Source organism: Malaclemys terrapin, chromosome 7, assembly GCF_027887155.1.
Source record: "Malaclemys terrapin pileata isolate rMalTer1 chromosome 7, rMalTer1.hap1, whole genome shotgun sequence".
Taxonomy (NCBI): Eukaryota; Metazoa; Chordata; order Testudines; family Emydidae; genus Malaclemys; species Malaclemys terrapin.
Window position 1 is genome coordinate 14,410,607 of NC_071511.1, and position 21,031 is coordinate 14,431,637.

General features: G+C 41.6%; 1 protein-coding gene across 4 annotated transcripts in view; it reads right to left on the minus strand.

Moving 5' to 3' along the window:
• The window catches only part of CRBN (cereblon), a 44,371-nt gene extending 23,942 nt beyond the window's left edge, over window positions 1-20,429 (minus strand). Inside the window, exons 1-6 of one of the 4 annotated variants that reach the window (XM_054034604.1) lie at window positions 20,341-20,407; window positions 18,577-18,609; window positions 13,520-13,629; window positions 11,540-11,742; window positions 9,884-10,033; window positions 845-1,007 (exon numbers count right to left, since the gene is read on the minus strand). In XM_054034604.1, coding sequence (XP_053890579.1) covers window positions 845-1,007; window positions 9,884-10,033; window positions 11,540-11,742; window positions 13,520-13,629; window positions 18,577-18,609; window positions 20,341-20,407 — 726 coding nt within the window. Of the gene's footprint in view, window positions 1-844; window positions 1,008-9,883; window positions 10,034-11,539; window positions 11,743-13,519; window positions 13,630-18,576; window positions 18,610-20,340 lie in introns of all 4 variants that reach the window. The other 3 variants (XM_054034608.1, XM_054034607.1, XM_054034605.1) reach the window with 3 other exon arrangements.
• Window positions 20,430-21,031: the final 602 nt, after the last annotated feature.

The window sequence follows — 21,031 nt, forward strand, 5'->3', positions numbered from 1 at the left end:
AGAAGGAAAGTAGGTTGGTTTGACATGATTTTTCTTGACAAATCCATGCTGGCTATTTTATTTAGGTGCTTACAAACTGATTGTTCAATAATTTGTTTCAGTATCTTTCAGTATTGAAGTTAGGCTGACTGGTCTATAATTCACCTGAAGTACTAGAAGTCAGGATGATAATGAAAGAGGAAAGAAACTGATGGATGACAGGAACTAACATGAGGGGGAAAAAAAGTAAATCTTAGTGAGAGGAACTAGAAATCAAGCCCTTAGATTTAATTATCATTATGTATCAATCACCACAATCTCCTAACACTGACCATCCCAATAGACAGAATGCGTCTTGGGAGCCTGGGATTCTTAGCTTACTTTTTTTTTTATATGTTTAAGTGCCACCACAAACATTAACAGATTTCATGTGGACTTAGCCGCATAAGCTATGTAAATAAAAAGGCATTCTTATGCCTAAATAAGAGTGTCCACATGGGGAGTTATGCCAGTATAACTATAGCAGAATAACTGTAATAGTATAGTTCTGCTGGTGAATTTCCCCATGTAGGCAATCCTTATACCTTCCCAGTAATTTAGCAAGATATACACATACATTACTTCCCCCAAAGCAATGACATGGTAATTAAAATAGGACTTAATTAATCTAATACAAAATGTGTATCTGCCCACTGCTGTCCATTGCTAAACAACCCACACAATCTACAGCAACAGCAGAAGGTTGACATATAGGGTCCCAGTTTGTGCATTTTTCTTTAAAGACGCACAGATAGAACGTATTGATTTTTGAAATGCCATAAAAACAAAACAAAAACAAAAAAACCCACCACAATTAGCTTCTGACCTTTTGATATTTCTGCCACCATTGATGTATATGTTGGTCCTGCCATGCTGTAGGTTTGGAAGAAGGAAATATGTGGCATTTGTTGAGAGACTCCAGCTGTACTGCTGACATAGTCGAAGGCAGCACTCGCTCAGGAAGGATTTGTACTTTAGCCTGCTGGATTCTGATAAAGAAAAAAAAATTATAAATACAAAATTTAGAAGAACAACAGTTTGGATTCCACCGCCTATGTAAATATGTGCAGAAGACCAAACCTCAATGCAGCACTGTAAAACTTCAAACATGAAGCCATTTCATTACATTTTTAAAGTTACTTAAGTCTCACTTGTATAAATTGAATTACTGTTGTGACTACATAGCATAGAACTTATGTATTTGAAAGCAAACAGAACACATCTTTGCTATATTCAAAAGGTGTGGCCCACTGAAATTTGTTCCAGTTAATAAACAAACCACCAGAAGCACTTTTAGGTGCCGAGTGTATCCCACATTTTCAAAACAACTACTGAATAAAGTATCACTGTTTAAGAATAGTTAGATCTCTTAATCTCTACTTTTTTTTTCTTTAAACTTAATGAATATTCCTTTATCACATCTTTTTATGCAGGAATGTGGAAACTACCACCTAAAACTTTCAGCATGGTTACTTTCTTCCTTTCTGAGTTAGCTTCCTTTATCATGAGATACAAAATAAGCGTCATCAACATTTTTAAGGCATAGGATGTGTATCAGAATTGTGATCAGAACTGAAGTCAGGTTGGAAGTAGAGTCACAGCAGAACATTCTACCACCTCAGCATTATATTTTTAGATATTTGTCTCCTCAAGTTATTTTTGGTATTAAAGTAACTGTCAGCTAATACATATCAAACTCTCGGAAAGGAAGTTTCGCTGAAAAGCAGTTTACATTCTTTAAGCCCTAACCCTTATGTGATTAGCTAGAATTCAAAATCGGCAGAAATAGGATACAGACGATAATCATCTTTTAATACCCCACTTATACACCAGGTCACCTACTCCACAAAAAGGCCACTGTACTTAGAAAAAGAAAAAAAACCACACCCCCTACCAGGAACACTGTTTAGTAGGAAAGTATTTTAATACGTTCTGTTCTCTTAACAGTATAATGCATCTGTGACATTGCAGTCTATATGGTTTTATAAAAATATGCTAATGAGTGAATATAATGTAACTGGAATATGCTTCGTGCAAAAGGTCTCTTGTAAGGTATCATTACAAAGCTTATAATCTACTGAATGTGATCATCGTATTTGTATAAATGTACCACTCTTGTATCTGAAACTAGAAATATGAAATATAACTCTGAGGGCCTATTGTAATTATGCAAAGTGTGGGCCATTAATGGTGGTTTGGAATCTTGATGAATCCCATTAACCAGGACAACTGTCTGCAGATGGCTGTGTTTTACCTGTAAGTCTTCCTGTATACCTGTGTGCTGGCAAGTGGGCAATGAAGTCTTGCAGTGACATGTGATCATGTCACCTGAACTGGAAACCATCTTTAACCTGGTGTCCTTCCATTGAGAAGGAGGGGGTGGGAACCCAGAGAGGGACAAAGGATTCCCGCCTTATGCAAACGATACATAAAGGAGTGGAACAGAACAAAGAGAGGGGGAGCCATCATGAAGAACCCCTGAGCTGGAACAAGAGCTGTACCACGGGAAAGAATTGTGCCCAGGCCTAGAAGGTGTCCAGTCTGAGGAAAAAAACTTACTGAAGCATCTCTCAGGGTGAGATTATCTGTATTCAGTTTGCTTAGACATAGATTTGCGCATTTTATTTTATTTTGCTTGGTGACTTACTTTGTTCTGTCGGTTACTACTTGGAACCACTTAAATCCTACTTTCTGTATTTAATAAAATCACCTTTTACTTATTAATTAACTCAGAGTATGTATTAATACTTGGGGGAGCAAACAACTGTGCATATCTCTCTATCAGTGTTATAGAGGGCGAACAATTTATGAGTTTACTCTGTATAAGCTTTATACAGGGTAAAACGGATTTATTTGGGGTTAGACCCCCATTGGGAGTTGGGCATCTGGGTGTTAAAGACAAGAACACTTCTGTTAGCTGCTTTCAGTGAAGCCTGCTGCTTTGGGGCAAGTAATTCAGACCCTGGGGTCTTTGTTGGAGCAGACGGGTGTGTCTGGCTCAGCAAGACAGGATGCTGGAGTCCTGAGCTGGCAGGGAAAGCAGGGGTAGAAGTAGTCTGGGCACATCAGGTAGAAGCTCCCAGGAGGTTTCTGTGATCCAACCCGTCACAGCATCAAGAATGCTAAAATACTAAAATGAATTTGTCAGCTTAAAAGTGTGATTCCACATGTTTCAATTCAACAAGAAAAGCATGAGACTTAGATTTATGCTTTTTCTGGTATATTTAATGTGTACTTTCCCATTGGATATTTTTAGGAGTAACTGCTGTCTTGACTACAAATGCTGATCATATTGTAAAGTGATATTTTAATATTTACTGAAGCTAAATAATAGGATGAAAGTGAGCAATAAAAAAAAAGAATGGCACCCTTTAGTTTTTGATAGTCACTTCATGTGACAAAGAATAGAAAGGTTTAAAAAGGTCCAAGAGAAATATACTTAGGTAACCTTTGATTTTTCACTGTGGTTCAAAGGTCACATTAGGGAAGTTTAATACAGCACACTGGAGTTATTAACTACGTATATGTTGTACAAGGTGTAAGTGCATGGAACAGTTTAAAATATGAGAATGCCTCCCCAACCATGCAATAAAGCTGAACATAAATGTAATCTTTAAAAAGTTAAACAATATCTTGTTTGTAGATAATTTTTAGACCCTATCCTGAGTTAGTTCTAAAAACCTAAAAAACAAATTCCTTAAGATTTCACATTTTCTTGATTCATATTTTGCTGTGGAATAATGAACTTTCTAAATCACATTTAGAATGTAATGGCCATAGTAAAATATTCTAGCAGCAGAACACAACAGCTGTATCTTTGCCACCTCCAGATAGTCAATTTTCATAACAGATGTGATTGCTACTGTGGTTAACTGTGTACTGCCATCTTGTGTTCAAACAACAACTTTCTTGTTTCAAAATTCAAATGATCAGTGACAGATAAGCAAAAAATTAGACAGTTAGGAACAGCAGAGCAGTACTGGTCTTTGTAAATGGCAACACATTATTTAATCTTTTACTTAAGGTTACTGTAAAGTAACAGAATGATTAGCTGATATTCTAATGCTTCTTTTTAAAAAGAATGTTGCTGTACTGAACAATGAATGCAAACATTTACTTTGTTCCTTTTACGTGGATGGACAGGAAATCTCATTTCTAAATGTACATTTTATTTGTATTTTGGTACCACCCATAGTCCTCAGTAGGGACAGTGCAGCGCTCTGTACAAATATATAGCAAAATACAGTCTCTAACCCAGAGTGGTTACATTTTAAATAGAGACAAGATCCAACAAGGTGTAGAAAATAATTGGAGACATAAGTGCTGGAACTAGGGGTGTGGGGGTGCTGACACACCCTCTGGCTTGAAGTGGTTTCCATTGTATACAGGGTTTACAGTTTGGTTCAATGGCTCTGAGCATCCCCACTACACAAATTGTTCCAGCACCCCTGATGGGAGAAGGAGAAAGTGGAATACATGGGTGACAGTACCAGGAATACAAGGTTGCATATATTTTCAACTGAGTGCACAATTTAGAAGTGTCTAATTTGTTTTTTTTTTTTAAATAAGCAGACAAGAGGTCTTAATGAATCACCTACAAGCCACCAACCTAGCCAATATCATTATGTAGTGAACCACAGGCATCATAACAGAGGACAGAGAACTGCCTTGCAAATTGATTAGGGAATAGTATTTAATGCCTAATGGGCAGCATGGAAGAAGGTGAGAAGTGATTATGGGAGAAATGACAAGCTGGTAAAAGAGGCTGACATCATTGATGGAGTGAAGGAGATGAGTCACAAAGCAGTGAGATAAGATAAGAAATTGATTAAGTTATGGGAAAGCTAAACTGTGAACTGGTAAAGTAAAGGAACAGAAGTTAGTGTTTAATGCAGTGGAGAAGGAGGCGCCAAAGGAGTAATTTCACACTGAATGCCCAGAAACAAGACTCTGATGCAGTGGGGATGCAGGTCTCCATCACATCTCCAGTTACAACAAATACCCGTTTTTTCTTCAAGTAGATGCAGCTGTGTATTCCACTTAGGTGACACAAGCAGAAGTGCCATGTCCCTCAGCTGCAGCAGGCGGTGCTCAGAGTCTACCTAAACTCAGACTGCAGGACCTCACTACCAAAGCTTGCATCCGCTGTGGAATATAAGGTTATGGGGTAATGGTTTGTGAACGAATGTATCAATGACCACAAAGCACCCTTGCATATGTCCAATATGGAAATGTCACTGAGGAAAGCTATGGACATTGCTTGAGTCTTCACAGAATGAGCTCGCACCTGCTGAGGAGACTTATGCCATCTTGATGCAGGATATTATCCATTTGGAGACAGCCTGCGAAGAGACTGCTTGAACCCTCATGTGGTCTGCATATGACACAAATAAATGATGCAAAGCACGAAATGGTTTAGTCCTGTCCAGATAAAAAGCTAAACATTGCCTGACATCTAAGGTATGGAGACACTGCTCCTCTGGAGCTGAACGCAGTTTACGGGGAAAAAAAACCCCACACAGGTAAATATACTGACTAGCTCAAAACCACTTTAGACAAAAAAAAAATGGGTGTGGTCATAAAGTCACCTTGTTTTTGGAGAATTGTGCATAAAAAGGATCTGCCATTGGAGCCTGCAACTCTCACAATCTCCTTTGAGGATTTTATTGCTACCAGAAAAATCTTTTCTGACACAAGAATGGAAAGGGACAAGATGCTAGGGGCTCGAAAGAAGGACCCATCAGAGCTGTTAGGACTGTGTTTAGGTCTCATAGGGGAACACGCTCTTGAATCAGAGGATGTAGACAAAGGATCCCTTTTAAGAATCTTGTTCCCATGGCATTGGAGAAGACTGATTTTCCCTGAACAAGGAGATGAAATGCCAATATCACTGCCTGATGCACTTTCAGCGAACTAAGTGCAAGCCCTAATGACTGAAGACATAACAGGTACTCCAAGATGTCCTGGGTAGAAGCCAGTGTTGAACATAAGAGTGGCCATACTGGGTCAGACCAAAGGTCCATCTAGCCCAGTATCCTGTCTTCTGACAGTGGCCAATGCCAGGTGCCTCAGAGAGAATGAACAGAACAGGGTAATCATCAAGTGATCCATCCCCTGTTGCCCATTCCCAGCTTCTGGCAAACAGAGATTAGGGACATCATCCCTGACCATCCTGGCTAATAGCTACTGATGAACCTATCCTCCACGAACCTATCTAGTTCTTTTTTGAACCCTGTTAAGTCTTGCCCTTCACAACATCCACTGGCAAAGAGTTTCACAGGTTGACCGTGCATTGTGTGAAAAAAATACTTTCTTTTGTTTGTTTTAAACATGCTGCCTATTAATTTCATTTGGTAACCCCTCGTTCTTGTGTTATGAGAAGGAGTAAATAAACACTTCCTTATTTACTTTCTCCACACCAGTCATTATTTTATAGACTTCTATCATATCCCCTCTTACTTGTCTCTTTTCCAAGCTGAAAAGTCCCAGTCTTATTAATCCTCCTAATATGGAAGTCATTCCATACCCCTAAGCATTTCTGTTGCCCATTTCTGTACCTTTTCCAATTCCAATAGACCTTTTTTGAGATGGGGTGACCACATCTGCACGTAGTATTCAAGATGTGGGCATACCATGGATTTATATAGAGGCAATGTGATAGTTTCTGTCTTATTATCTATCCCTTTCTTAAGGATTCCCAACATTCTGTTTGCTTTTTTGACTGCCGCTGCAGATTGAGTGGATGTTTTCAGAGGAGGTGTAAATCTTCCTGCCTAAGAGGTCAAATTGTTTAGAGTCCCTAGCCTTGGGGGTGGACTTGAACCTGCCTGGTCAGGCTCTGTCATTTACCAGTTACAGCTAGGGAATTTGGGGTGAGATGAGAGTAAAACCCTCAAATCCCTGCATGGGAATGAATCAGCACTTTTCCATGCACTTAGCTTCAGGTGATAATGAAACCAGCGTCTCCAGAGGGAAATAGCCAGTTCGAGGATCACATTGTTGATAGGGAATCTCCCAGAGGCAGACAGCTATAGGATGTCCACCAATTTGTGGTTTTTTTCCTTGCAAGAACTCTGCCTGTATACTAAAGGAAGCAGCTCCTTGCCACAAAAGGTCTTGGCACTCCTTAAAATCCTCTGGTACCGAAGGTAAGGATAAGTCAGGTAGTACAGCATCATCCGGAGACAAAGACAAGCCAAAGCCAAATCCCATTACAGGGGTGACGGACCCAAACAGGACAACTCTGGAGGTTTCACAGGGAAAAGGACTGTCAGTGCCTAGGCCTGTGGCGGACTGATGGTCACCACCACAGATCTGGCACATAATCTCCCCTTTAAGTGAGATGAAAAGCGGGACCTCCACAACCGAGTTCCCATGGATTCCACAGAGGTCACTGACATGGATAAGGCATTGGTGGCCAGTAGGTGCTGGGCCAGGCACCTCCATCCCAATCGCAATTTGGGCACCAATCCTAGTAGCCATAATGATCCATCAACTGCCCTCGATGCAGGTCGGACGGTGGAGAGAGGGAGGATGATGACCTCGACTCAGATGCAGAGGAGCCTACAGACCCAGAGATAAGGACGAACGGAGACCAGAGGGAGTGAATAGCCTGTCTGACTCATCCGTCACCCAGAACGAAGCGGTACTGTGGTGTCCAGGAAGTTGATGCTAGTGTGGGAGTGTTCCAGAGAGAATTTAATGGGACAGGTAGTGGTTGTGGAAATCTATGTGGGAGTTTAAGCCATGTGTCCCAAACTTAAAGTGTAACTATGGTTTAAAAAAAGATCACTATAAATATTGCACCTTCTTACTCAATCAATCTGAGCCCTGTGAATATGCCAAATACACCTCTACCCCGATATAACGCTATCCTCGGGAGCCAAAAAATCTTACCATGTTATAGGTGAAACCGCGTTATATTGAACTTGCTTTGATCCGCCGGAGCGCACAGCCCTGCCCCCCCCCGGAGCGCTGCTTTATCACGTTATATTGGGTCGGGTTATATCAGGGTAGAGGTGTAATAAGGGCTTCCTTTAATGCTAAAAACAACCTTTTACTATTTTTCACTCCTGTTGGCTGTATTGGCACTGCTATCAGAGTGAAACAAAACTGATCAGTAAATTCTGAATGGAGAATGTTTGTTTTTGATAATGGTATATTAGCCAACATGCCAGAGATGTGATTTTGCAGAGTTACTGGTAAGAAAAATAACCCCACCATTTCAAAAATCATATGTCAGAATTTAAAATTCTCAATTAGAACAGTTAACACAATTTTAAAAAACATTTAAAATGTAAATGAGAAAAAGCAAAAATTATTAGAAACAGTATGTAGATGCATTAAAAACAACATTAAGGTTGCAACGTCAAGCACTCAAAAGTTAGGAAATGCCAGAATGAAGGTTGCCTGTGCAATTTTAATTTCTCTTGTGAATATGTGATACAGTCTTTAATTAAATGACCACATACTACTTTTTCCACAGGACCTCTGCCTAATTCAGTGCACAGGATGGATGTGCTTACTTATTGAGCAGCTATTCAACATTTTATTTTCTCCTCACTGTACAATGAGTAGCCCCAGGCCTTATTTATTGCACACTAATTCCTCCCTGCTCTGAAGACAGAATTAACTTCCTCATTGGCTTTTCTATGGTGCTCATCATTATAGTATCTTAAGTGTTTCATAAACACTAATTAATTTATTTCCTCAATACTTGTGTGAGATGAAGGCATATCATCATTAACATTTTACAGATAGAGAAACTGAGACACAGAGATTAAGGTCAACAGTATCCACTAATTTTGGGGTGCCCCATTTGAGATGCAGAGGACCTGATTTTTTTTCCCCAGAGTATTTACCACTAATACCATTCAATGCATAGCCCCCATTAATATCAGTTGTAGCTAAGATTCCTCAGCACCTTCTGCAAATTCCAGAAACTTAGTCAGGATGACAATGAGGAACTCACAATTAGTAACCAAGTTTCGTTTAAGTGACTCGAGTAGCATCACACATGAACACCACCAGAGGCAGGGATAGAAACCAATTCTCCAGGACAACACTCAGCTGACTTAACCATGACATCATTCTTTTTCTTCCTGCAATCCCCTGCCTCATTCACTACAAACCTTCAAACATTTGCAACAAAGCAGGGGTCGTACAGGCAACAGTCTCCTTCCCTATACAACCCTGATTCACCCTCAACGCAGAAGCCGGGGTCCTGTGGAAAAAATAGTCTATAATTACATTATCACATACTATTTCATAACACATGTGCATAACGGGGATAGGTGCAGAGATGGAATTTAGCTGCTAAAATCTAAGAAATCTCTACTGAACAAGTGAGAACTGCAATTTTTCAAGGGCTTATAACTTGACCAAATCTGGGGGTGTTTTCATGGGGATGGCAAAAAGCACATTCCTGACACAAAGGCCATGCCCTTGGCCAAATTTCAAGTCCCTGTTCCAAAGCAGCGGTGGGTAAATCTTTTAAAAGAAGAAGTTGCCAAAAAAATTTAACACAGCAAATCAATGTATTTTTCCTTAGCCTCACTTCAGGAATGGATGAACCATTTTATGGTAAACATTTTGTAAAGTTCTAGTCTACTGAAAATAGGGTCTTAAACAGGCAGCGTCAGGCAACCTTAAAAATACAGCCTGATCCATAATGACTAATCAGTTCAGTGACCCTGAGAGGCATGATTTCCCAGCACTACAGTTAAAATGTTGCATTGGGAACAGTAAAAATTTTCTTCAGAGGGAAAATTTCTTCAGAGTCAAATTTTACCAACCAATTACAAAAAGTGCTGGAAGTCACTAGTTTTGCTGAACACAGAGATGCATACATTATCTATTTTCTTACCCATCTGACTGAGTTCTTATTTCAAGCACCTTGAACCTCTGTCTTCCTACTGCTTTCACTTTGACTGTTTCAATTCCAAACTCCTGTTCTTCTCGGTAGGCATATATTTCGGCTGTTGTTCCAAAATGTGCTTCCCTTTCACGTATATTGCTAAAAAAGAGTAGAAGATACACATTGTAATCTGTACGGTAGGTAGTGTTCACTCAACTTCTATTAACCCTCCCACCTCCATTTTTCACTCATTCATCACTTTCTTAAAAAGTCTCCTTGAGAGCTGAAATTATCCATGCTTCGTCTAAGCTTAAAATTGTTTTTGTTTTTAAACTTTGAGGAGGAAAATCTCTTCAGCTATCTGAATTACAAAGAGGAAGCAATATTTGTTTTCATTTAAAAAATAAAGTCTAATTTTGTTTATTTTGTGTTTACACTAATCATTCAAAAATTACTTAGCAAAAACCCCTTCAGACTCAGCACACAGCTGATCTGCAAGGAGAATGATTCTGCCATGACATAATCATAACAAAAACAATTCTGTGTTTAAAATTTTGATAATGAACATACTAACAAATTCTTAAGACTGTATGGTTCTGAAAATAGCTTCCCCCAGTATGATCTAGTAACATCTCTAATGGAGGGGGAGGGGAACCTACAAATTCTTAACCAGTCTGGGCAATCCATAGGCAGGACTTGATTCTGAAGTGAGGAACCTTGGTTAACACTCCCAAGATCTGACCAAGATTGCTGGAGTTCGAGAAGGCCTTTAGATATTGAGGGGCTGCAGTGGCTTCTCCCCACATCAGCTACTGTACAGAAAGCAAAACATACTTCTACTCCTTTCTAATCCCTTGTGGAACATCTCTTTGGCTGGTGCAGGTGGGGGGTGAAAAAGGGAAGGAAGGAGGAGCTATTGCGATTTGACTGTTTTAACTAGGACTCATGGGGACTCCCTCAGCTCTTAAATGGAGGTGAGGCACGTGGCAAGGAGAGCACCCTTCCAGGGTACACTGCCTATGACAGGGGAAGGGGGAAACAAGGGAGAAACTGATGAGGAGCCAGTTAGGAGTAAGGGGGAAAAAGACAAGGGACAGCTAAGAACCAAAGCAATGAGAAAGGCCTGACATCTTGGCAGTCACAGTAAGCTTCTCTCTCTCTTTTACACACACACACACACCCATATAGTAGCTCTGATATCTCCTCATTTGCCTTAGCTCTATTTGAATAATATGTCTAAGCATGTTACATATAAGTTATGCAGTCTGTGGTTTTAATTTGGGGAAAAGAGAATCAGAAATACATTCTTTCAATTACACAGGCAAAACACACTTAAATAAATAAAGTTCTAGAAAATAAGAAGCTAACCTCTGGTTTGTGTCCTTATGTTCCAGACCCTGAGACTTTTTATTTTAAGCAAAGAGGGGCACTGCTTTCAAACATTTAATGAAACCAATAAAATAGTCACATAAAAAATCCCCAAATGTATTTCCCTCCATATTTCAAAGGGGTTATGTTTGTGATGATGTCATGAGACAAACCCATTAAATCTTTACATAATTAGGCAAACTTGGTTTTCTAACCAAGAATATTATAATATTCTGCCCAAAGAAATCAGTGATAAAACATAAGCTTCATAGCATCAGTAACTACTGAGTATTTTACCTGTATGCAAGAACAGCAAAGGTTCTGTCTTTCTGAATTAAATTCCGCACCATGCTAACCTCTTGAGGGCGAAAAAGCTGAAGAGGCAAGGTTTGTCCAGGAATCAACATCACCACCACGTGGGGTAACACTGGAATCACTTGACAGCTGTCGTCATCATGCACCGTTCTCCCGTGAAACTCTTCCATATCAGAACCCAAATACTGTAAAGCAAAACATAAATATCACAGCATATTACTTTTGAGAGCTACAAGTAGTTTTGGTGCTTAGTACGTATAAAGCAAGACAAAATGTCTAGCCTGAGGAGATGACAACATATTAGTATTTGCAAAGTTTCTAAAAATATTGAACAACGAAGGAATAAAGATTATAAAAAACTGGTTCCAATGGACTAATACAGGGATTCTTTGTGGACTGCATCTTAATATTAATAGGTCACCTTCCCTCACATTCACAATCATGTGTACCCATCTTACATTTGAGATCACGTAACATTCCTGTGGCAACTATACCAATTCCTTAAATGGAAAAGTAATATTAGGAAAATATATAATGATTTAGCAGCTAGAAATGAGCAAAAGAACCATTGCCAAATGATCGGTCAGCTCACTGCAGCTCATCAGCAAGCACTCCACAAGGGGCTTCTGGCCTGCAAGCTGCACTTAAGTTACAAAAATGCCCATTATCAGAGGGGGTAGCCCTGTTAGTCTGGATCTGTAAAAAGCAACAAAGATGTATTGGAGCATGAGCTTTCGTGGGTGAATACCCACTTCATCAGCATGCATTCACCCACGAAAGCTTATGCTCCAATATGTCTGTTATTCTATAAGATGTCACAGCACTCTTTGTTGCTTTTTTAAAATGCCCATGGATTTAGTAACACTCTAAGACAAGTGGAAGGGATAGGAATAATATATGTAAACCATGTCAGATGTTATGATTTTAAACTTCACTTAGCACCTAGTGTAGACCTGGTTTAATACCCTTAAAAACTTCACTGGTTTTTGTGAACCCCAGACTATTGTCATCCACAACCAGCTAATATGTTTTAAAGGTATTAAACACGGTCAGCACCGAAATGCTAAGTAACATTTAAAATCAGTTGGCTAACATGTTTCTTTTTTAAAAGTACCTTTTCCCCTAGTCTAAACAAGACCTAAAGGGTACTTAGAGACTATTCATAGTGGTAGTAAAGCCCTAAACTCAGTAATTAACATGTGCATGATCAAGCATCTATAAAGGACAATAGTTCAGGAATCCTGCAACATTTTCATGTCAAAGGAATATTTTACAGGTTGTTCTGCTGGCCTTACAATAAACGTAATTTTGCAAATTGCTATCTAGAGATGGTGCCCATTCAAGTTTTTTTAAAATGCCTTGCCTTTTCAGCATGTCAAAACTTTGAAAAATCTTCAATTTAAATATAATTCAATTAGTTCTGAAACTTTGATATACTTTTGCTGGATGTGTGAAGTCTGTTATTTTCAGACAGAACTGGCACACCAGAGGCTACAGCTGTGAACACTTACTGCTTTGTCAAAATGCCACAACCTTACTCTGGAAGACCCACTTATACATGAGACGGTGGTGGCTTCAAGTAGCCATTCGATTCTATGCTGAAAATAAGGGTGACAACTGCGGCCATTCTTAGGATATAATCCCTGATCCATTAAGTATATGATGGAGATCACCAACTAGAACTGCGCTAAATTAAATACCCATCATTTGTTTCTTGTAGAAGTTCAAGTTAGTTATATGTACCTCTGGTCTCTATTCCATTACTACTATAACTAAAAGGAGGGATTCCTGGGACAATATTTGAAAGAATAGTCTAAGTAACCTGACAACACTAGGAATACCACTGCATTTATTCAAAATCTTTAATTAAATCCAAGCCTGTATATTTACATACAACTGGATCAAAACCTCTTCACAAGGATGCTTAAGATGCTGTGGAAAGCACATAGAAAAACCACATACCATATGTGATGTTGGCAGACTGGTGTCAAAATTAATGTTTGGCTTTTCAGCTTCTTTACTATCTTGATCTTCAACTTCCATTTCAAGGTCATCCTCTTCCTCACTCTCTGCTAGCAAGCAGGAAACAAAATGTCAAGAAGAAACATCATCCAACAAGTGTTAAGCTGCCTTGAAAACGCAAAGCATTAGGAAAAAGAGGATACATAGCATCCCTGGAATATATCCTTCCATAGGCAAATAGTCTTCATATTTATAAATTGGTGAAAAACAAATGAGTTTTACTTTTATGGGAAACTATTTTCCTGCTGTTGCACAGAATCACATTTTCACAGAAACAGTCAAGTGCTGGTAATATGTTTTCAAGGCACCAAACAGAAAAAGGTGCAGCAATTATTACATGAAACAATATTGTCACCAAAGATGTCCAATTATAATACAAAGTAGTACTTCTTAATTCCAAATTTTTACTCACATTATGTAAGGAAATGAACTGAAGGAACCCAGAAAACTAGGCTATATGGCAAGATGTTAAATATTTTATTACATTTATAGTACTTTGAAATTTAGACAATTGCATAATAAAAGTTAGTAGTAGTATCTACACAAAATGAGTTAAAAGAAATACCAAGTTCTACACCCATTTGAGCCCCTCAAACAATATTTCTGGCCAAGTTTTTTGGTGTTGTTGTTAACCTCTCTCGTCATTGTGTGAAACACCCACACAAATCAGCAAGCGAAACTAAGTTACTATGAGGGGAAGCAATTAACTTGATTCTTTAAAAATTGCTGTCAAATACAAAAGTAAATAATATGTAAAACTGGAGGAAAGTAGTAATCTCTTGCATTCCAGTAATTATACGTTACTTCTAAAAATATTTTCAGACAAAAGTGTGATTTTTAAGTTTGCTATGTCCTTTTTAATCCTTTACTTCCATAATCTATATGTAGTAAATACATCTCCTATATAAGAAAAGTATTTAGTGATTCAGTGCTCACAATAGCTACTTCACTTACATATAAAATGTGTTTAAAAATTTAAATATTTTTCTACTGTATTAAATGTAAGAGACTACAGTGGAGAAAAATCAAAGCAATACACGTCTCTATAAATTGCTAACTAGTGATCATTCTAGGCATGACCACTGACTACTCACCAGAAATTGGTGGGGGGAAAGGCGGGGAAATGGTTAATTTCTCCTTGTTTTAAGATCCAAGGGTTTGAATCGGTGTTCACCAGGAAATTGGTGAAAAAGTCTCTCAAGGTTACCGAGGGAAGGGTTATAGTACTTGGGAGGGAGATATTCTGGGGGGGAGGTAGACAGAGTTTCCCAAATGACTCATAAATAATTTGGGTGGTGGCAGGAAAACCAGATCTAAGCTGGTAGTTAAGCTTAGAGGTTCTCATGCAGGTCCCCACATGTGTACCCTAGAGTTCAGAGTGGGGAAGGAAAGCTTATGCTCAAATAAATTTGTTCGTCTCTAAGGTGCCACAAGTACTCCTGTTCTTTTCACTGACTACATAATGGCTACTGTTAGTTTATATCCATATAGTGCAATGAGCTAATTAAACATCACTTCTCCTTTAGTTGCACGACACTCATACTTTTTCTTCAGAAGAGGAATGAAAATGACTGTCACATGATATATTCATGCCTAGCTTTCGTGTAAGCTGTCTAAAATAGATTTGCAGGATTCTAGCAATAAATGCTGAGTAGTGAATCTATTGTAATGGTGCTGAAATACATCACACAGATCTTGAAATACAACACAGAAAGGACCTAATATAAGGGTTGTGACAGATTTCTTGCTCAGCTTTTGTCTTTATAATTAATATGTTCTTTAAAATGAACAAAGAAAACAAAATCAAGTAACAAATACAAACCACAAATATTGACAAAGATCAGCAACTGCATCTTATTTCGAAATCACAATAAGAGAGGTCAGACTTATAAAAGTAAAGTGTCTCAGGAGGAATAATTCTATTCTCAGCAATGGAAGTGCAGGCTACATAAACCTTACCAAGACCCTATTGTGTTCAAAAGTAGAGGTAAAGGGGCACAATTAGAAAGAAACCAACAGCCTTTCCGGGACTCTATGATGATGCATGACAACCTGCATGTCTTTTAAGGTATGATGTGTCTGTAAATGATCTTAAAATAAGGTAAATATTGAATAGATTGCAAAACAGTGAACATGGCATTTCTCAAGTTCTCCTCTTCACCTATCACAAGTGAATGCCACAGATGCAAGCTTTTCCAAGTGCTTGGCTGATAGTTTTCTATATGTTCCAGTGGACAATTACTACTCCTGGGGGAAATCTGTGCTACTGGGTGTGTGCATAATTAATGAGCCACGCATACTTTTAATTTTTTACACAGAAAAAAGCTTCTGCCAAAATGTTGCTGCAGTTCCGCCTGTTGCTTACCACAGGGCACTGTGGCGCAAGAACAGCAGCAGCTCCCAGCAGAAAATAACTTCTGCAGTTCCACCTTTTGCCCACCAGAAGGCACTGTGGCAATAGACCACAATAGAAGCTCCTGGCCAGCTAAGGAAGAGAAAGAACCTGCCTTCTTCACAGCACCGGTCAGGCCAGGTCAGGAGACAGGGGCTATGGAGAGTCTGACAACATGGGGTGCTGGGGGGGACAGGGGCTCATAAGGGCCAGTGGCAGAGGACAGACTGCACGGCAGAGGCTGAATGGGAGTGGAGGAACAGGGCCACAGGGGGGAGAGAGGTCCAGGGCCACATGGTGACAAGGGAGGGGGTACAGAGCTACATAGGGACAGAGGGGTGGTGGAGTGGGGAGAGGGGGAAGAGGTACATTGCCACATGGGGATGGGGGAGTGGGTGTCTGAGTGGGGGTGAAGAGACGCATGTGGACAGGGGGTGTAAGGACACACAGGGGTGCAGGAACACATGGGGACAGGGACAAATGTGCCTGACTGAATGGGAGAGGCTAGGGGTCAGCCAGGGTCTGCATGGGGGAAGCTCCCTACAATCTCTCCCCTCCACCCCCAAAAACCTGTTCCATACTTTTCCCATCCATACCCAACAACCCTCCAAGTTCACACTCAGGCTCCTTTCCAGCAATTTACTTCCCTCTCCCTCAGGTCCTCCGTTACCCCGGACACCCCCAAGCCTTTGCACTACTTCTGAGGGGTGCGGGAAATACAGTTCTGTATTGTAGTTTAAATGAATTATTACTCAGAGTTCTGTATTAATATGCCTAGTAAGGAATCTATTTGTCAAAAAATATTTCCTGAATCTTTTTTGTTGTTTGTATTGTAACAGACACTTGCTGACAAGTATTCTGAAATAAATGACCAAAAATAATTGAAACTGGTATGATTGTATTGTGTTATTTTGAAAAATAAAATATGCATAATTTTAAAATACTGTGTGCAGAATTTTTATTTTTTTGGTGCAGAATTCCCCCAGGAGTAAATTACATTTGAAAATGTTGTGCTAATATATTTTACATAACTTTCCACATAGGAGGACATGATCTGATTTGTCTGTGTTATGAACCTTGCGCATATCATATTTCTCCCACTCATATGAATATTTTAACAAGCTGGCTCAATTCTAGGTGCAGAATGCATATTAATAGGAAATGACTGTATCTGACAACCCCCTAATCTCATTTCCTATATTGTCTTAACTATATTTTGGAGCTCTAAACATAGACATCTTCTCAGTTATTTTTCAAACACATTTAATTTCTACTTAGAGTTGTCTCCCACTGTCTCCAGTGAGAAGTCCTGTGTATATTATAAAATCAATTGTATTCAAATCAGCATTAGGCCCTCCTTTTTTAAAACTTCATACCCAAAAGATTTTTGCTAGTTGATTCCTTCCATCTAAAAATGATATTCTGATTTAAACGAACTCTTATTCAGGTATATCACTAGGTAATGAGTTTTTGTGGTTTTTTTTTTATTTTAAAAAAGAGGTAGGGAAAAAAAGGAGGAGATGCTTTGTTTGTTTGAAACAGAGAGAGTAGAAAGCATCATTTGTAGATTAAAAATCAGTTGTGTCCTGCAAAGTTTTGCATAGCATTGCCAAAATATATATTAACTGTGGTGTGCTGGCCGAATGAGCCTGGAAGCCTGTGAGGAATGATGACTCATTTTACTGCAATGGCACAATGTGAACACTGAAAGAGCATCAGTGTCTTTACTTTTCTACAAAATTTTTATCAGAAAAAAAATGAGAGGGAAGGCAGAAAGAGTACATCTTGCCTTCTCTTACCTAAAAGAAACTATCTGATTTTCAGCTGAAAGTAAAATGTGACCTTTAGTATATTAAAACTATGCCAAAGTCAGGGCAAGCACCCAAGATAACATTCAAACCACATGACAGACCTTACATTTACTTTGTAGAAGGCAGATCACCAATCTAGGTACTCAAACGTATCTCATCAATCACAAATATTAATGAATTTACTCTCAATGCCTTTGTGAGGTAAGAAAGTACCTCATTTTATAGCTGGGAAAAGGAGGTGCAGGGAAAAGATTAAGGCAGGCATTTTCAAAGGAGTCTAAGGGAGTTAGGCAACCCACTCACTGAATTTCAATGGAAATTAAGCACCGAATTCTGTGGGCTTATCCACAATAGGAAATTTACTATCATAACTATATCAGTCTGGCACCCCATGTAGACACCCTTAGTCTGGAATAGGAATGCCTTTTTCTAGATTAATTCTTACCACTTCCAAACCAACATAAACTAACATGGAGAAAGCACTCATTCCAAAATAAGTGTGTCCACAGGGGATGCCAGACTGATATAATTATAGTGGTTTCCTTATGTTGGCAAACTTCCCCATGCAGACAAGCCCTTAGTCTGCTTTAAAATTCCTATCTTGAGTGAGTCAAGGTCACACAGAAAGTCTGTGGCAGGAGGAGGAATTGACTCTAGATCTCTTGAGTTAAGTGCTTTAACCACGGTCCATCCCAGCTTCCCTGCTTATTAGTGGGATTTACAGTGTTCAAACTGAAAGTTTCTCCTTCGACTTCAAACTAACATAGTAACTCTTGAGCTATAGATAAAGGTACCTGCAGTTCTCCTTGAATCAGTGCTCAGCATCCCTGTAAATCATAGATTTACATAAATCATACACCGAATATCCAATTCTCCTTTTACATGGGTATGGACTTGATCTAAAAGATAAAGTTTCCATTCCTAACTTCTAACACACATTCAATATTTAATTATTTTGCCCGTCTATGCTGCGTGGCTGATGTTTAACTCCTGTACATTCCCTGCTGTAAGCAAGCAGCAAGCCAATATTAGACAATTACATGACATATGAAGGCTGAAAGACTGCAGCTTCATTTGTAAAACATTGTTTCCTCTGCATATCTTACCCCCTGCTTAAATACTAATTGCAACTACATAAGCAGCAATAAAAAAAATAATCAGAGAATGCCTCCCCTTTCTGTCTAAGCTTCCTCAATACACACAAACAAAAGTAAAAGTGAAAACAATAGTAGATGCTGCTGCTGCTCCTTCTTCTGACCAAGAAGAGCCCTCTGCCGGGGCAGATTCAGAGCACCCCTGAAAGCAGGAGGGATGACTGTACATAAGCAGTCATAAACACCACATCCTAACACAGCCTGTCTTCCTTCCCTGCCTCCACACCTCACCGTCCGCCAAAGGACCTGTTCTCTCCTACTTTCCCCTAATCTGATCATGCCTGGTCCCGCACTGAAAAACACCTCTTTTAATATCATGTCCCTCTATTGTTATTATTTGTATACTACACTGAGCCCACTATACAGCAATCCCTCCTCCACTGCCAAAGTCCTCAGGTTCCCTTCCTAGTTCTCCCTCCTCTGCTCACCAAGTCCAAGACCTTTCCCTAGACCTCTCACTTGCTTCCCCACCATACCAGTGCTGCAGTATTCCACCACCCAGCCCCACTCCCTATTCCCCAATGATGTCCCAGGCTTCTGGATCCTGGTGACATGTTCAGAGGCCCCAAACACCCCCCTTTGTTCTCCCCCCCACCCCCACACCACAGTCTCCTGCCCCGCTGCTTCTCACTGCAATTCCATACCCCACCATGCCACAGATTCCTGCCCCCCGACCACATCCCCCTTACCCCTGTGCCACAGGCTCCTGACACCCCTGCATCACAGGTCCCTGCCCCCCACTGCAGCCCCCAGCTACCTCGTGCCACAGGCCCCAGCCCCCCACCGCAGCCCTGTCCCCCTATCCCATAGGGCCCTGCCCCCCACCGCAGCCCCTTGCCCCCCATCCCAGAGCCCTGCCCCCCCATCCCACAGGGCCCAGCCCCCCACCGCAGCCCTCTGTCCCCCCCATCCCACAGGGCCCTGCCCCCCACCGCAGCCCCTTCCACTGCAGCCCCTTGCCCCCCACCATATCCCTGTCTCCCCGTCCCACAGGGCCCAGCCCCCCACCGCAGCCCTCTGTCCCCCCATCCCAGAGCCCTGCCCCCACCCCACAGAGCCCTGCCCCCCCACCGCAGCCCCTTGCCCCCCATCCCACAGAGCCCTGCCCCCCCCACCGCAGCCCCTGCCCCCCATCCCACAGGGCCCTGCCCCCCCACCGCAGCCCCTTGCCCCCACCCCACAGGGCCCTGCCCCCCCACCGCAGCCCCCTGCCCCCCATCCCACAGGGCCCTGCCCCCCACCGCAGCCCCCTGCCCCCCATCCCACAGGGCCCTGCCCCCCACCGCAGCCTCTTGCCCCTCGCGCCCCCCAGCCGAGCTCCTTTTCTCCACCCCCTCGCCCAGCCCGTCCCTCGCTCTGCCCCCGCGCAGGGAGCCGGGCCGGGGCGGCGGCAGCGGCCACTACCGGGTAGGAGCTGCAGGTGATTCCCCATGTTGTTGTCGGGCTCTCCGCCTCCTTCCTCGGCAGCCATCGCTGTTTACCCGGAGAGGAGCCTGGGAAGCCGCCGGGCGGGAGGAGGAGGAGCCGCCGGGGGAGCGCTCCGACCCGCAGCCACGGCGAGCCGCGGCACAGCGACCCCTAGCGCCCAGCGGGGCGGGAGCTGCCGGGAGAGCCACGCGCCGGGCCAGGGCCTCGCCCGGGCGCGCTGCAGGCAGCAGCTGATCGCTCCCCCCCAGGGCTGCGGGTTCCCTGTGGCCCCTTCGTCTCCCCGCCCCAGCCTGGACTTGGGAAGAGAGACGGACGGAGGCAGCCTGCAGCTGGCGCCGCTGCTTTTGGCATCAGCTGGTTCCTGTACTTTCCACTAGGGAGATACTTGCTTCAACCCCAGGCAGCCCTTGCCCTCAGTCTCATTATCGTGGCTTCAGTCCATCTGCCCCCTTCCTTCCCTCCCTTCAGTGTCCCTCTTCCTTGCTTTGGCTTTCCACTTAGCTGATCCATTCCTTGCAAAAACACCATCCGCCACCAACCCCTTGGGACACACACACACACACAAATGCGGCTCTAATAAGACTTGGGCAACCCATCACTGTATGTTATATCCCTCTCTCCCACCCTTCCTCGCTCCTGACGCTTTTTATTGTAAATTCCTCAGGGC